At 36.7% G+C, this 16,872-nt stretch overlaps 1 protein-coding gene across 2 annotated transcripts in view; it reads right to left on the bottom strand.

Annotated features, from left to right (window-relative positions):
* Positions 1-16,872, bottom strand: part of PJA2 (praja ring finger ubiquitin ligase 2) — a 72,468-nt gene that overhangs the window by 20,594 nt on the left and 35,002 nt on the right. The window contains exons 5-7 of one of the 2 annotated variants that reach the window (XM_025292150.3): positions 12,853-13,038; positions 3,060-3,245; positions 596-649 (exon numbers count right to left, since the gene is read on the bottom strand). In XM_025292150.3, the coding sequence (XP_025147935.2) occupies positions 596-649; positions 3,060-3,245; positions 12,853-13,038 (426 nt within the window). The remainder of the gene's footprint in view (positions 1-595; positions 650-3,059; positions 3,246-12,852; positions 13,039-16,872) is intronic. The other variant, XM_006067394.4, reaches the window with a different exon arrangement.

Here is a 16,872-nt window from a genome sequence, read left to right as displayed (position 1 = left end):
ACTGCAGAAGGCTTTGTGCTTTCTCATGCTTCTCTCAAGAACAATAAGCACCTTAACATTCTTTCCAGCCAACTTAACCTAAGAAAGGAAAAGAACAAGTCAGACTCAAAAAACCTAACTCCTACATCCCAGAACCGTGCCTGTGGGATGAGAGGGGGTTGGGTGCCTCCATTTTGTCAGTAATGCCTAACGTGGCTCCCAACAAGTCATTCTACAAAATAAGCTGCCTGTCCTTTTAAAAATACCAAATTCATAAAAAACTAAGACAGGAAATGTTTCAGATTAAAAGAAACTAAAGAAAACATGTTAACTAATATATCTTGGACTGCATCAGAAAAAAATTTCTCTAATGGCATTAGTGGGACAATTATAGATATTTAAACAGGTCTGTAGATTAGAATAGTACTTGTATCAGTGTTGATTTTCTGATTTTTATAATGTTATTGTATAAGAAAATCTTCCCATTTTAATGAAATTCATTCTAGGTGATTTATAAGTAAAGAGGCAAACATGTTTGCAACTTACTAAATGCGTCAGAAAAAATATAAATAAAGGAAAGAATGGCAACATGAACATGGTAAATGTTAATACTTACAGAATCTTAGTGAAAGGTATATGGGAATTTTCTGTACTATTGTCTGCCATTTTTCTGTAAGTGTGAAATAATTTCAAGAGTTTTAAAAATTCTAGTCTTAAACCATAACCATAAAGAATTAATTTCTCACAATCTAATTAGGTTAATTATTATCATCCCAATTTCTTATTAGGTTGATAATTATTAAAAAATAATAATAGTAACCCAATTTCTAACCAAGAGCAAGCTTAAATTGTTATCAAAGAATAAATAAATGGTACATTTGGGATGTGTCTAAATCTAAAATCTATGTTTTTTGCACATCAATTCCTACCACACAAATCCATGAAAACAGTCTCTGGTTATCCTATAGCATTTCTGCGACTTAATGAAAACAAACAAGCAAGCAAACTTTTGATAGAGGATTTTTTCCATTTTCCTTTAAGCTAAAATAAAAAACCAAGACTTTAATTTTTTTTTTCCTATGCAGAGGCAAAACTCAAAAGAAAAAAAAAAGCGTTAAATTTTGGAGTTACATAAGAATTGCTGCTGTTCACCATGGCCATTCCTTTAAGACGCCAAAATGACATGCTATTTTAATGTGAAAATCAAACCATATTTTTACCTTATCAACATTTAGCTACTACCACATAAATCGAACAGAATACCACCAAAGCAAATAATGAGGTGTTGCCATATTTAGACAAAATTCAGAACAGTAACTTCAAAAATTTTGTCTTAAAAATCAAGGCTAACTTGGTTTCCATATTAGAAAAAAACAAACTACTTTGAAGCTTCATAACTTGGGGGCAATCAGTAATGTCTTCACAATCTTCATACAATAGCCATATCCTCTTAATACAACAGCCATACCCAGAACAGTCGTCAATGAATTAGAAGCTTTCAATAAGGACCTCAATCATTTCTTCAAATTTTTATAGGAAACCTTTTTTGAAGGTTATTTAGAAATATATATATCAAGATCTTAAAAAATATCACGTTAGTAATACCATCTCTTATTAATCTGTCCTAAAGAAACAATCTGATGTACAGATCAAGTTTTATTGGTGAAAAATTTACTGCACTATTTCAATAAGGAAATAATCAAGTAAATTTTCGTGCTTCTGTAGGATGGAGCATTTATACAGTATTTCTCACATGAAACCGTAAGTGTCTCCCAACATGCTCAGATGATGCTGAATAGACAATCCTGCTGAGCACTGTCAGAAATGACTGTGCATAATGTCATCAGGAAAAAAGTCAGAATGAGCAAGCTCAGTAAGAGGGAAGTGGGCAGACCTGAAGGAGGGGAGAAGCAAAGGGGGTGCTCAAGGTCAAGACGAGGACCAGGTGAGGCCACTCTTTCCATTCTGCTCGGGAAGACGGAAAACAGGTCTCACAAGAGAGCCTGTAGGATGAATTACAAACTAACTGTGTGGCTGTGAGGAAACCCACTTCTGCTCCTGTAGCAGGGTCACTGAGGTCTGCTCTGACTCTTACCCTAGGGAGGGAGAAAAGGGTCAGCAAGGAGAATCATTGAGACACTGCTTCGTGTCTGGAACAATTTAAAGAAGTACAAATAAAAACAATCAGAAAGAGAGACTGAAGACACAAAGGAGGCCTTAAAAACATATCACCAGGGGTCTGAATGAGCTTTCCTTACCTTTATTTTTCTAAATTTTCTGTAATGGAATTTTAACTGGAAAAATAAGACAAATTCTTAAAAATATATCTGTGCAGAGAAGAAAATAAGGGTAGTATCAAGCCATAATTTTTTCCAGAAAAAGTAACAAAAACAGAGTAGCTGGAACAAACATTCTCTCTACATCTCAGTCATTATTCCAGAGGGCTGTGCATACTTGAAAAAAAAAGTCTAAGTTTATAAACCAAAATAGATAAATTCTGATCATTCTATCATAAGCAGTAACAATTCTATAATCCATTTAATGTATATGTTACTTTTATTTGAAGCTCACTTTTCTTTGCAGCATGAAGTAAATTTAATCCATTCAACATCTCTGGGAAGGTACAACTGCATTTTGCAAATACAGAAGGAAAACTACAGTCTTGATTCTTCTGATTCAATCACAGGTTTCAAAATTCTTCAAGTAGTATCCATCATGGACTTTTATTTTTTACAGGGTTATATTAAGTGCTATATTAAGGGGATCAGAACACACAATATATATTTGTCATAAAAAATTTCTTAACACCAAATTTAAAAGTCAGAAACCTCAAACAAGTATGTAAATAACTAGGATACAAGGTAAGCGTCCGTGGAGCTAACGGTCACAGAAGGAAGAGGTCAGTGACTGGAGTTCACATAGGAAGCAATATCTGAAATGAGCTTGGAAGGAGAGGAAGACTGACAGATGAGGAAAATCGCAATATTTCTTAGGTATCAGAGACGCAGTTTTCATAATTTAGAATCATGAACGAATTCTACTCAGTCAACAGTGAGCACGGTAAGCACTGTGCTACATACCTCCAGTCCACATCCAAGTCTTCACTCACACTGGAGTCATCCTCAAGGTTATTGTTACCATCCAACATGAAAGCTTCTGGCTGTGCAAATTCGTTAGCGGGCTCATTCCCTTCATCACTGCTGCTTTCATTGACTTCATTATACTGTAACCAAGGAATTTCTCCCTCTTCCAGGGATGTTTGTTCCCTAATACAAACATTTTCATGGAAGAAAAAATATTATGATTTTAAAACATATCACAAATTTTTTCTTTAAAGAGCTCTCTTAGTGCAAGTAGATACTTCATTTAAATTCTAAATCCTTGGTACTTACATGATTCTAAAAAATCTGCCTTCTTTAGATGTGAATCTGTTTATTTGATATATATTATCTACACTCTCACTATTTTCTTTTTGCAGGAGAAAAGTAAGAAAAACTCACCCTAGGTAATCTGAATCGTTAAGTCCCGATCTTGAGTAGCTCCCCTCAGTTACAGTAAGGCCACGTTGCTCAGCCTGGCCTACAAACCCTGCAAAGCAGGAGCCCGCCTCTGGGCATGCCGCCCCGACCCCTTCATTGCTCTCCCGCGGCTCTCTCCCCTCCTGGAGCTGTGGGGCTCAGCCTGCCTTGCGGACACCCCCTCCACGTGAAAGGCGCTTCCACCAGGCATGTGCACGGCCACTCCCCTGCCTGCTGCTCAGACCAGAGGCACTGTCGCTGCTTCAGGGGAAGCCTGCGTGACCACTCATTTTAAGCAGCTCACCAGCCACTGCTGATACAGCATTGTGCTTATTTTCCTTATAGACCTTCCTTTTACTTATCATTTTCTTGTTTACTATAAGTCATTCTTCCACTAGAAAATAAGCTAACAGAAACAGCGGTAGACAAATCAATGACACAGATAAAGAAAATAAGAAAAATGAAAGTATTTCAAAACAATAGGGGAAAAGAGCACTTGATAAATGACACTGAGACCACTGGGAACACACATGGGGGAGGGAGGGACGTTACATTTTGATGTCATTATTTAGCCTTAAATAAATTCCAGATCTATTTTATAAAAATGCATGCCTGCCTTCAATACCTCTAAAAAACACAAGTACTAGAAGAACCACAAGAGAAATTTCCACAAAAATCTCAGTATCGTTCTAAACATGATGCAAAATTTTGAAGCCAAAGATAAATTGACTGCTAAATTTCACAACATACACACTGAAGAAAATGCTCATGGAAAAGCCAAAACACCAAGAACTTGGACATGAAGACCAAACTGAGGAAAATTAATAATTATAATACATAATAAAAAACAGCACTTCAAGGCTGCAAACACTGAACAAAAGCTACTTTCAAATTTACAAATAAGACAATTATACTGTTAGAATTTTCTTATTCATTTGACAAAAAATACCTTTTAGTATACCAAAAGGAGGTTAAATAATATAGTCATAGCAAAGTTTCATTTTAGTTTGGGTTTAAGATGAGAAATGTTGTACAACAATTTATGTATCTCAACTTGAAGAACAGCTAATTAGAACTCTATTCATTGTAACGTGCAAATTTAACTTTAGGGATAAAAACATTTATGAAAGAGATGTAGACAATGCCCACATATAAGAAACAACACATTTTAAATATAAAGAAACTATCTCCTTCTATACCTAAATCCATAATGTTTAATTTCTGCTCAACTACACTTCATAATAACATGCTTATATGATTCAGTCTAATAAAACAAGAGAAATGAGCATACCAAAATATACTTATTTTGTTAAAGTTTTAATGTCTAATACATAAAGACAGTAGATGCTTTCTTGTGCATAATTTAGTTTCAGTAAAATTAAGCCTCAAACAGTTTTAAAGTACAGATCAAACTAAAAATCCCTGCACAGCAGACCTCTCTTCTCAGCTTTCTGAGAGTACCTGGCACAGTGTCCTCTAACTCTCCTGGGACTCACTTGCCTCCCCCTAGACTGGCAGCTTCTCAAGGGCATAACACGCTGTTGTGTCTCCTCATTACCCTGGAGGAGGGCATGGCAACCCACTGCAGTGTTTCTGCCTGGGGAATCCCATGGACAGGGGAGCCTGGTGGACTTCTGTCCATGGGGTCACAGTCGGACACGCCTGAGCGACTGAGCCCAGCGCACACATTAGAGCCTTACTCCCTGTAACATGTGCTTGACACTTAATAAGTTCTCTCTCTGTGTTGCAAATATAATAAACCCTTGAAAAATAAATATTTTAAAAGTCAAATAATTTAGAGATTAAGCCTAGAATAGTCCTTGGAAATGTCGGTTATTTCAATATACACCTACAAGAAATACATTTCTTTTTATTATATGGCTATCAAAATGACTGTTATGCTGTAATTCAGATATCTAACATAAAACTCAAATACATGGTTGAAAATTATTCAGTACAAGAAATATTAATTTGAGTTTTTTAAATTCAAAGAAGAAAACTAACAAATTATTCTGAATCTAAATGATAATGTCTTTAATACTCTTTCAACTTTATAAATAATCCTTGGCTACATTATTTTGTTTAAACATTTGTTTCTCTCTTTCACAACTCATTACAAAACAGCTGCAGAAAAAGAAAATAAGTGCTATGTGGCATATGCTCTCAACGTGTTACACAAAGGCCATTCACCATTTAACACAAGATCGATCAGGCTAGAAGAGTGGCACTGTGGTTGGACGGAGTTGGCCTGACAGGGTAACAAAAGGAATTTTGATCTTAAAAAAAAAAAAAAAAAAATTTGAACAACAGGACACCAGAAGTACCCAGGTCCAGCTGTTGCCTCCCCAGAGCTACAATGGAGGAGCCTCTGATCCTAGAGGCCCTCTTCCTGAGCTCTGGATCATCTTCTCAAGAATCTCACTTACCTTTGCTCTAATCATCAGTCAGTTACTTTCTCCTTGAACATTCTATAAGCAAACAATCATGCTTCTAGGTTTTTAGGGGTGAGGACAACCCTTTTCTAGGCCCAAAATCCACATGGAATCTCCTCCTTTTTGTAAAGAACTGGGTATCTCCATTTCCTCACCTTCAATTCCCTTTATTTTTTAATTCCTTTTTTTTTCCAAATGCAAAATATATACAACCTATTTTAGTTATACAGTATATTATACTGAACAATCAGAGCCAGGCACCCAAGCCAGGAACTAGAACATCAGCACTGACTAGCACACACCTTGTGTTCTACACTTTCTCTATCCCCTTCGCCTGACACTTCAGAGCAAAGTTCAGTTCAGTTCAGTCGCTTAGGTGTGTCCGACTCTTTGTGACCCCATGAATCGCAGCACGCCAGGCCTCCCTGTCCATCACAAACTCCTGGAGTTCACTCAGACTCACGACCATCGAGTCAGTGATGCCATCCAGCCATCTCATCCTCTGTCGTCCCCTTCTCCTCCTGCCCCCAATCCCTCCCAGCATCAGAGTCTTTTCCAATGAGTCAACTCTTCACATGAGGTGGCCAAAGTACTGCAGTTTCAGCTTTAGCATCATTCCTTCCAAAGAAATCGCAGGGCTGATCTCCTTCAGAATGGACTGGTTGGATCTCCTTGCAGTCCAAGGGACTCTCAAGTCTTCTCCAACACCACAGTTCAAAAGCATCAATTCTTTGGGGCTCAGCTTTCTTCAGAGTCCAACTCTCACATCCATACATGACCACTGGAAAACCATAGCCTTGACTAGACAGACCTTTGTTGGCAAAGTAATGTCTCTGCTTTTCAATATACTGTCTAGGTTGGTCATAACTTTTCTTCCAAGGAGTAAGCGTCTTTTAATTTCATGGCTGCAGTCACCATCTGCAGTGATTTTGGAGCCCCCCAAAAAAGTCTGACACTGTTTCCACTGTTTCCCCATCTATTTCCCATGAAGTGATGGGACCAGACGCCAAAGTACCCTCATGTTAATGCTGTTTTCATTCCATTGCTTCTGAAAGATGTTTTCACTATTTTTTTATACTTAAATAAGATATTTACTACTGCCTGTTTTTAAACTTAATGAAATAGGTATGATACACATTTTCCCAGGAATGGTTATTCTCTCTCAGCATTCTATCTTTAAGGTTCATCCATGTTTCTGTATGTAACTAAGGCTCATTCATTACCTCTGCTGTGTAATACTCTATGTATGAATACACTGATTTTTCTTATTAATTAATACTTGGGTAATATCCACCTCAACAAGCAGCGTGTAGGAACTGATTCACATCCTCCAAAACACCTGACGCTGCTGACACAATAGGTGATTAAAAGAGGACACCTCCTTGTGACCCCTTTTTTGTTATTTTTTGGCTGCGCCACACAGCATGTGGGATCTTAGTTCCCCGACCAGGACTGAACCTGCACTCCCTGTATTAGAAGCACAGAGTCCTAACCACGAGACCACCAGGGAAGTCCCCCTCCTTGTGTTCTTAATGTACACTCCCTGATTGCTAATGATCTAAGCATCTTTTGATATTTTTAATTCACCGTTAATATTTCCCTTCAGTGAATTATTTGCTCAAGGTTTTGATCATTTACAGTCAGACTAAGTTTTGCTTCCTGATTTCTAGCTCACTATGCACTATGCACATTAAGACCTTATACTGTAAGTACAGTTTCCTAATTTGGTTCTCTTCTTTTCTATCTTTGTTATCTTTTATTAATCTCCCATCCTGCCATGCTAACACTTCCTCCTCATTGGCCATAGAAATGGTACACTTGTCGTACTCCTGATCTTAAGGGGGAAGTTTTTTTTAATGCTTATTTATTGAAAATTATTTCTATTTTTTTAGATAGGTTTTATAAGGAACCTATCTCATAGGAAATTCTGTTCTGATCTTAGTTTCCGAATTTTTATCATGATGAGATGCTGAACATTACAAGGTTTTATGAGGAACCTATCTCACAGGAAATTCTATTCTGATCTTAGTTTCTGAATTTTTATCATGATGAGATGCTGAACATTACAAGAGATTTTTTTTTCCCCCATAGAAAAAAAAAATCTACAGAATCTGTCATTTGAATTTTCTCCTGTATTTTGCTAATGTGGTGATAACATCGACAGGTATTCTACATGAAACTACTTTTACATACCTGGAATAAACTCAAATTGGTACCTGAATTTCACCTGTTAAAAAAATACACTTAACAAATTCAGATTTCCAATAATTCTGTTTAGGAGTCTGATGTATACTTAAATGAATTAAATAAGCTTATAATTTCCTTCACACACTCTTTTGGTACTAGGGTTATACTGGCCTTATTTGAACGACTTGGAGAAATAGTTCTTTTCTCATTCTCTTGAAGAGTAGTATGATATGACCTTTGAAAGTCTAGAGAGAATTTAAGAGAATTCAGCTCTAAAACCATTTGGATCAGTTGTTTTCTCCATGGAAAGATTATAAACCACTGATTACCTATCTGTAATAATTACCATATTATTTAGGGCAGTGATGAATTCTATTTTTCTAGGAATTTGTCAACTTCTAAGTTTTCAAATGCACTGATCTAAGTTCACAGTGTTCTTGGTCCATACGACCTTCACTGGTTTTGCAGCTCTGTCCCCATCTGCATGCCCACATCACTCATCTGTGTCATCTTTATTCTCCTAGTGCAATGTCTTCTTGTTTGTATCAGCTTCTGGCTTCTTTAATTCTCTCTACTGTTATTGTTTTCTAATTATGTTGACTTTTGTTCTTATCTTCTCTAACTCTGATTCTTATCTTACCTTAGTTTATTTATTCTAATAATCCTTTTCTATGCATAGCTACTCCATCTTCAGCTTTTGTTTTTTTTCTAACATAAGTATTTATAAAGATAAATTTACCTGTAAATATCAATTTCATTATAATCCCAGTTTTTGATTGGTGGTATTTTCATTATCATTGAGTTGCATGCTTTTTAAACTTCTAGTATGATTCCTTCTTTGTCCTACTGGTTTTTCAGAAGGACGGATAATTTCAAATGCAAAGGGGGTTTTATATAACATACATGTATTATTTATTTATAAAATTAATTGCATTATGGTCAGAGAAAATGGTCTGCAGGGATACTGATTCTTCAAAATGTGTTAATTTGTGCTTTGCAGTCTATAGTACACGTTCACTTTTTGTGTGTTTTTGTATTCCACAGCATGCAGTGTTCCTTAAACCATGTTTAAATGAGTTGCTCAAATCTGCAATTAATTTTTTGTATCCATTAATTAGAAATTCAGAAAGGTATTTAAAATTTTTCTAATATGACAGACAATCTGTCAATATTCTCTAGTTTGATTAAATTTTGATTTATATCTTTTGAGTCTATTTTATTAGGTACATTCAAGTTTAAACCTGCTACATTTTACTGGAAACTTGGACTTACTACGTAGTGACCGTCACCCTTCCCAATAATGCTTTCTGTCTTTAAGTCTACTTTGCTAATGCTAGTATGATTAGTCCATTTTCTTTTAGTTAGTATTTCCCTGAAATATCATTTTCTGTCCTTTAACTTTCAATCTTTCTGTATGCTAATGCTTTAAGTGTGGGTTTTATAAACAACATTTAACTTAAAAAATCTAACTGATTTGAAGCTTTATCTTCCACAAGCAGAGAGTAAACAGTTTATATTTATTACAGAACTTTTTCTCAAGTGCTTTTTTTAATCTCTATTTTTCTTCCATGTTTTAATGCTTTTTCTTCCTTTCTTTACTGCTATTTGGATTTACTTTAAATGTTATTTTTCCATGTCTCAAGTTTCTTTTTTCCTTGTATACAGGTTTCTAACACATATACTCTGTATTTATTCTTATAATGGCTACCCTTAAAATTTTACTGGACAAATTTACCTTAGGTCAAAAGCTAACTTTCAGACCTCTCCCAAACTATACACTTCAATGCTGATCTTTTCCATCAACTGAAACACTACTGCTGTACAGCATACTAGTTCTGCTCTTCTCACCAACTGACTACTGTTTTTTAAAATCAAATTACTGCATTTTTTATTATAGGATACTGATGCAAGCACTAGATGACTTCCTATGTGTTTCTGTTTGTGCTCATGTATCTGTACATCTAACTACAATTCAGGACACTTCCCTTAAACTTATAAGCTAAACATCCACGTGTCTCCTGCCATCTACAATGCATGTCTAACTCACACTTAAAATTCCAAAAAGGGGTTCCTACTTTCCAATTCTCTCCCCAGGCTTCCTCATCTTAGTCAATGACATTAATGTCTACCTACTGCTCAAAATACCCAGTCATAATTGACTGATTTCTCCCTCATCTCACACACCAATTCATTCTAATATTTATAACTCAATAATAGTCCCAAACTTGTTTACCTTTTAAAATTCTCAGTATCAGATATCCCCTCACAGCCTAAATCACTCTTACCTTCTTTTTTACTTTAGTCCCTTTCCAATTCAATCTCCACAAAGCTGTTTGATCTTTTAAAAATGTGTGTTAAATCAGTTAATTCTCCACACTTAAACTCTCATTGCTCTCTGAATAATTCCAGCTGCTGTGTGTTCTTCAGCCTGGTTCCTGCCCACTCCCTCTCATCTTGCTCTCTGCCGCTCATCTGCTTCAGCCCCGCTGTCTTCTGGCATGCCATGCCCTTTCCTTTTCAGCACATCTGCTCTCATCGTTCCTACTGCCTAGAGAGCTCTTCCTCAACTGCTAGTTCTCATCTTTTAGAACTCAGTTCAGAAGTCAATTCCTAAGAGAAGTCCTCCCTGACCATTCTATATATAAGCGCCTGTCAGTTGCTTTATTACATTTGTGTTTCATTCCCTTCACCGTAATTATCAGTTTGTGATTTACAATTATTTCCATCTTACATATTGCCTGCCACCCCCACCATCACGTAAGCTTCATGAAGGAGCTTGGCCTTGCTTACTGACACAATCCCAGGGTCCAGGACAATGCTTACTGCACGCTCAGCACATGGCATACACTGCACGCTCAGTAAATGTTTGTTGCATGATAGTTACACACCAAACATTACATATGAAATTTTTCACCAATTACATACAAAAAATTTAATACTTAGTAAACTAACTAATTGAAGGCAGGAAGAGAAGGGGACGGCAGAGGATGAGATGGTTGGATGCCATCACTGACTCAATGGACATGAGTTTGAGCAAGCTCCAAGAGCTGGTGATGGACAGGGAGGCCTGGCGTGCTGCAGTCCATGGGCTCGCAAAGAGTCCGACACGACTGAGCGAATGAAATCAACTGAACTGAAACTAACTAGTAATAATTAAAGATGATCAAACATAAAGTCAGGAAGAGGGGGAAAAAACACCACCTCAACCTGCCATTATCAAAACCAATTGTAAATTCCTTTCTTTACAAATTTTCTAATGTTTTTTATTTCTAGATTTTCTTATAGAATTAATCTCAAACTGGAAATTTATATTTTTTGAAAAGTAAAAATTTGATGTTTGTCCAAGTTGAAATAGTTTTTTCCTAAGAAAATATATTTACCAAAATAGATTTCATGAGACTAAATTAGAACCAATTATCATCATAAAGAAATTTTAATTATCAAAGAAATACTCCCTCAAAATAAAATACCAAGCTCGAAAGGTTTCACAAACAAATACCAACAGCCTTTAAAGTAATAAGAAGCTATTTAAACAGCAGGAGATACAATGTATATAAATATATATATATTTATGTACTCTTTTAGCAAAGCAAGTATCAAACTTATCAAGACCAAAAAAAACCACACAAATAGGGAAAATTCACACAGCTCTTAATATAAAAATCCTATGTAAAATGCTGACAAAAAGAATCTAGCAGCTCATTAAAACAACAATAAACCATGACTATGTGATCATGCTGGGTTAATTATAAGAAGTAAGGGTAGTTGAATATTAGGAAATCGAGTAACAGAATAACTGCTCACGATTACTAGGCCAAAAGTGAAAAATCATTATGTCATTTCCATTGGTGCTAACAAGACTTTAAAATTCAACAAACATTCTTACCAGAAACCTATAAAATACAAAATGGGGAAAGTTTCTTTAATGCGATTTAAAACAAAAAAAATTCTTTGTGTATGAGTTGTATATGTACGAAATCAATCTAAACACCAGAGTCTCTCTTAACCGGGAAATACTAGTGGAGCTAGAGCTGGTAAACAATGGCCCACAGCTTATTTCCAGCCTGCCACCTGTTTTCATAAAACAAGTTTACTGGAAGACAGCTACACCCATTCATTTACATATTACCTAAGGCTACTTTTACACTGCAACGACAGAACTGAGCAGCTCCAATAGAGACTGACACACAAAGCTGAAAATATTCACTATCTAGCCCTTCAGAGTATAAACTTGACAAGCTCTGCACTATAGCATTCCCATTAAAGTTAGGAAAACACAAAGATATTTAACATCAACCCACTAACTGGAGATCTCATCCAATGCAATCAGACAGCAACAGTAAAACTTCCCCTTTTACAACTGCCTGTGTCCCCAGGAACAACCACTGACTCCCCCGACGGCCGTCCCTTCCGCCTCGCCAGCATCTCCAGAGGAGCAGGTGGCTCTGACTCACTCATACCTGACTTAACCAAAACAATCGTTTAAATGCCCACGGTTTCTTTTAATAAAGCAAAATGGAAACACAGACTGTACTTCAAGAGAAGACACTGTAATTACCAGTATTTTCAAGTTAATTGTTCTTTGGAAAATAACCAAAAGCATAACAAAATTCAGCAGGATCTACTGGTCCTACATAGGGCTTGCAAATGTGATTAACAGCATACCCAACATTTGAATGTGACGCGTAACACTTCATGCAATACACGTAAAAATCACAAATCCTACTGGCACACACCCTTCCTGAAGAGACAGCTCCTGGCTCTCTGCTTCGGGACCACTGCTGTCGCTCTGCAGCTCAGGCTCGTTCTCATCTTTCCCTGGCAGAGTCTCCCAGCTTTCATCGCTTGAGGACTGATCTTTTTCTGTACCAGAAAATCGATGAGGCAAAGAAGCAGACCATTCTCCATCACTGCATTCTGAACTACAAGTTTAGAACAGAAAAAAACTGTCATTACAAGTGTGTTTATCATTTGGAGTGTTAACCGGGCATTATGGTCGAGAATGGACTACTGATGCTCTGTATGTTTCATCAGCAGACGATTCAATTTTAACACATTTTAAAATAGAGATAAATATTCAGCAGAATGTAACATTTTCAAATGAATATATTATATGGCAAGTTATAAAATTATCAATTTATTTTTTCTTCATTAAAGTAATTCCATGGTGCTTAGATATAGGTTCTTTATATTTTAGACATAGTCTAAACAAAATTTTAATTTATTCAGTAATCACAATTTAAATGGTATCTGGAATATATAATGAGAGTTGTTACTCACTCGACCTATCCACAACAACTTTGTAATTACCTATTCACAACTGATATCATATCCTCTATGAATAAATTTTCACTATTACCATGTTCAATGGAGAAAGATGCAAATTCATACAAAACTGCACTGACAAACCTTTACTGAAGTCCTTTGGTAGGACTAGGAACACAAAATAAACCTCAACAGAATATTTAGATAAGGAATGAAATAAGTGATAAAAAGGTTAACGAAAAAATTTCAGAAAAATAACTGTTAGTTATACGTATTTAACTGGTTAGTTTGTTTACATTCAACAACTTGCGAAGCATTAGTTGTCTTATATTTGCTGTTGTTTAGTCACTAAGTCGTGTCCAACTCTTTTGCAACCCCATGGACGTGGCCCGCCAGGCTCCTCTGTCCGTGGGTTTTCCCAGGAAAGAATATCGGAGTGGGTTGCCATTTCCTGCTCCAGGGGATCTCTCTGACCCAGGGATCGAACCTGTGTCTCCTGTATTGGTAGGCGGATTCTTGGCTTACCACCAAGCCCCCAGGGAAGCCACATCTTATATTACCAAAAGCTACAATATTACTTAACAGTGTTGAATATAAATTATAAATGCTCTTTCCAGTCATATCAATCATTCTGGTCAAGAATTCCCTTAAAGATTACCTTTTTTGCACTGACTTTTAAGAAAACAAAAAAATAACAAACTTTATGTTTTTGAAAGGAAGTGATAATTGGTATTGTCTTCTTCTATAGGCAGATGAATCCAAGAGATCAAGATGCAATTAACAAAGAGAAGCACTGATCTGAGCTCTGAGAAGTTAACAGAAGTAAATAAAATCAACTTCCAATTTTCAGAAAACAATGGGCAGCGGGTCACAAATATCCTGGGGAAGGACAGAACAAAGCCCTGGCATAGCGAATAAAGGTGGGCCTTCACTGGTATGCGCCAACACCGCTTCTATTCTGTAAAACCCTCTCTGGTCCAAAGAATATCCTAAGATCAAGTAAATCATTTTCAGACTTGTATCAGTGTCAAAATCAAACAAAGAAATAGTTTTAAAGGAGCTTACTGAACTAACTTTCCTTGACTATGAAGCTTCTCAAATTTATAGCTAAATTACCAACTCCAATTTTGGTTTAAGAAGCAGGGTAAGATTTCTACATTAGTTTGTGGCCATTTTTAACACACTTGCTTAAAAGCAAACTTCATTATTAAACATTTCTCTCAGAGTAAGGTCCTGTCCAGAAAGATAACATATGAAACTTCTGAACTTTTATCAATTAGTGAAATAACTGATGGAATACCTCTAAATTTCAGTATAAAAAGGATGTCTATGATCAACTATCAATTTATTTAAGACGCTTATGCTGAGGACTGGCAAACTATGCATCTCATTAGCCAAATCTGGCCCTGCTGCCTGTTTTACTTTTTAATGGTATGTGAGCCAAAAATGGTTTTATATATTTGATTTTGCCTCTTAGTCAGCAAAACCTAAAATAACTAATATCTGACCCTTTAAGAAAGTTTGTAGACACCTGGCCAACATCATTGTTACTCAATATATATAACACTCACCTCTAAGTAGGTAACTTTTTAAACATATATCACCAGCCCTGACCACATACTAAGCTTTCATAACCACTAACTCCCCACCAAATATTTTTTAGATTTTCACATTCCTTTTAAAAATTATGCATTTATAACAAAATTCATCTGCTATCTAAGTCCCTTTCTTGATTTTTTATCTGCTAATGGTATTATCCTGCCCTTAAGCTGGATAGATCTCTGACTCTTCACAAACTCCCCACACTTAAGTCCTCTCTTACTTCCCATTTTTTCTGTTCAATGGCTCTTATATCCTAGCTCCCTTTTCTCCATTTCCCCTAAAAATCTCTGGCTCAAGTGTTTTCTCCAAACCTAGACTTAAGACAATTATTAACTCAGTTCAGTTCAGTCACTCAGTCATGTCCGACTCTTTGCGACCCCATGAAAAGCAGCACGCCAGGCCTCCCTGTCCAAACCCAAGTCCATCGAGTCGGTGATGCCATCCAACCATCTCATCCTCTGTCGCCCCCTTCTCCCACCTTCAATCTTTCCCAGCATCAGGGTCTTTTCAAATGAGTCAGCTCTTCGCACGAGGTGGCCAAAGTATTGGAGTTTCAGCTTCAACATCAGTCCTTCCAACAAATATTCAGGACTGACTTCCATTAGGATGGACTGGTTGGATGTCCTTGCAGTCCAAGGGACTCTCAAGAGTCTTCTCCAACACCACAGTGCAAAAGCATCAATTCTTTGGCACTCAGCTTTCTCCACAGTCCAACTCTCACATCCAAACATGACCACTGGAAAAACCATAGCCTTGACTAGACGGACCTTTGTTGGCAAAGTAATGTCTCTGCTCTTTAATATGCTGTCTACATTGGTCATAACTTTCCTTCCAAGGAGTAAGCGTCTTAATTTCATGGCTGTAGTCACCATCTGCAGTGATTTTGGAGCCCAGAAAAATAAAGTCTGATACTGTTTCCACTGTCTTCCCATCTATTTCCCATGAAGTGATGGGACCAGATGCCATGACCTTAGTTTTCTGAATGTTGAGCTTTAAGCCAACATTTTCACTCTCCTCTTTCACTTTCATCAAGAGGCTCTTTAGTTCTTCTTCACTTTCGCCATAAGGGTGGTGTCATCTGCGTATCTGAGGTTATTGATATTTCTCCCGGCAATCTGATTCCAGCTTGTGCTTCTTCCAGCCCAGTGTTTCTCATGATGTACTCTGCATATAAGTTAAATAAGCAGGGTGACAATATACAGCCTTGATGTACTCCTTTTCCTATTTGGAACCAGTCTGTTGTTCCATGTCCAGTTCTAACTGTTGCTTCCTGACCTGCATACAGGTTTCTCAAGAGGCAGGTCAGGTGGTCTGATATGCCCATCTCTTCCAGAATTTTCCACAGTTTATTGTGATCCACACAGTCAAAGGATTTGGCATAGTCAATAAAGCAGAAATAGATGTTTTTCTGGAACTCTCTTGCTTTTTCAGATGATCCAGAGGATGTTGGCAATTTGATCTCTGGTTCCTCTGCCTTTTCTAAAACCAGCTTGAACATCAGGAAGTTCACGGTTCACGTATTGCTGAAGCCTGGCTTGGAGAATTTTAAGCATTACTTTACTAGCTAGTGTCCCTAAATTTAATCCCAACTCCGTCAACTCAATTAAAAAACATATTCTGAATATTCCTAACACTTTAATTTACATCAAACAGTACATTTATAATATTACTCCAAAAATATTATATTTTATAATAAAATATTATAAATAATAGATTTATATTAAAACAATATAGGAACTTCAACAGTTCCTCTCCACTAAGGCTTATTTCACACACATAAGCCATCTGCCTACAGCCCTCACAATTCTTGCTACAGCTGTCCAGTAACACTGTGCCTTAAGGTAATGCAGCTGAGAACACAGGTTCTGGAGTCAGTTGGCCTGGATTTG

The sequence above is a fragment of the Bubalus bubalis genome, chromosome 9 (assembly GCF_019923935.1).
Source record: "Bubalus bubalis isolate 160015118507 breed Murrah chromosome 9, NDDB_SH_1, whole genome shotgun sequence".
Lineage (NCBI taxonomy): Eukaryota > Metazoa > Chordata > Mammalia > Artiodactyla > Bovidae > Bubalus > Bubalus bubalis.
Note: the sequence above shows the minus strand (reverse complement) of the source record. Positions and strands in the feature narration are given on the sequence as shown.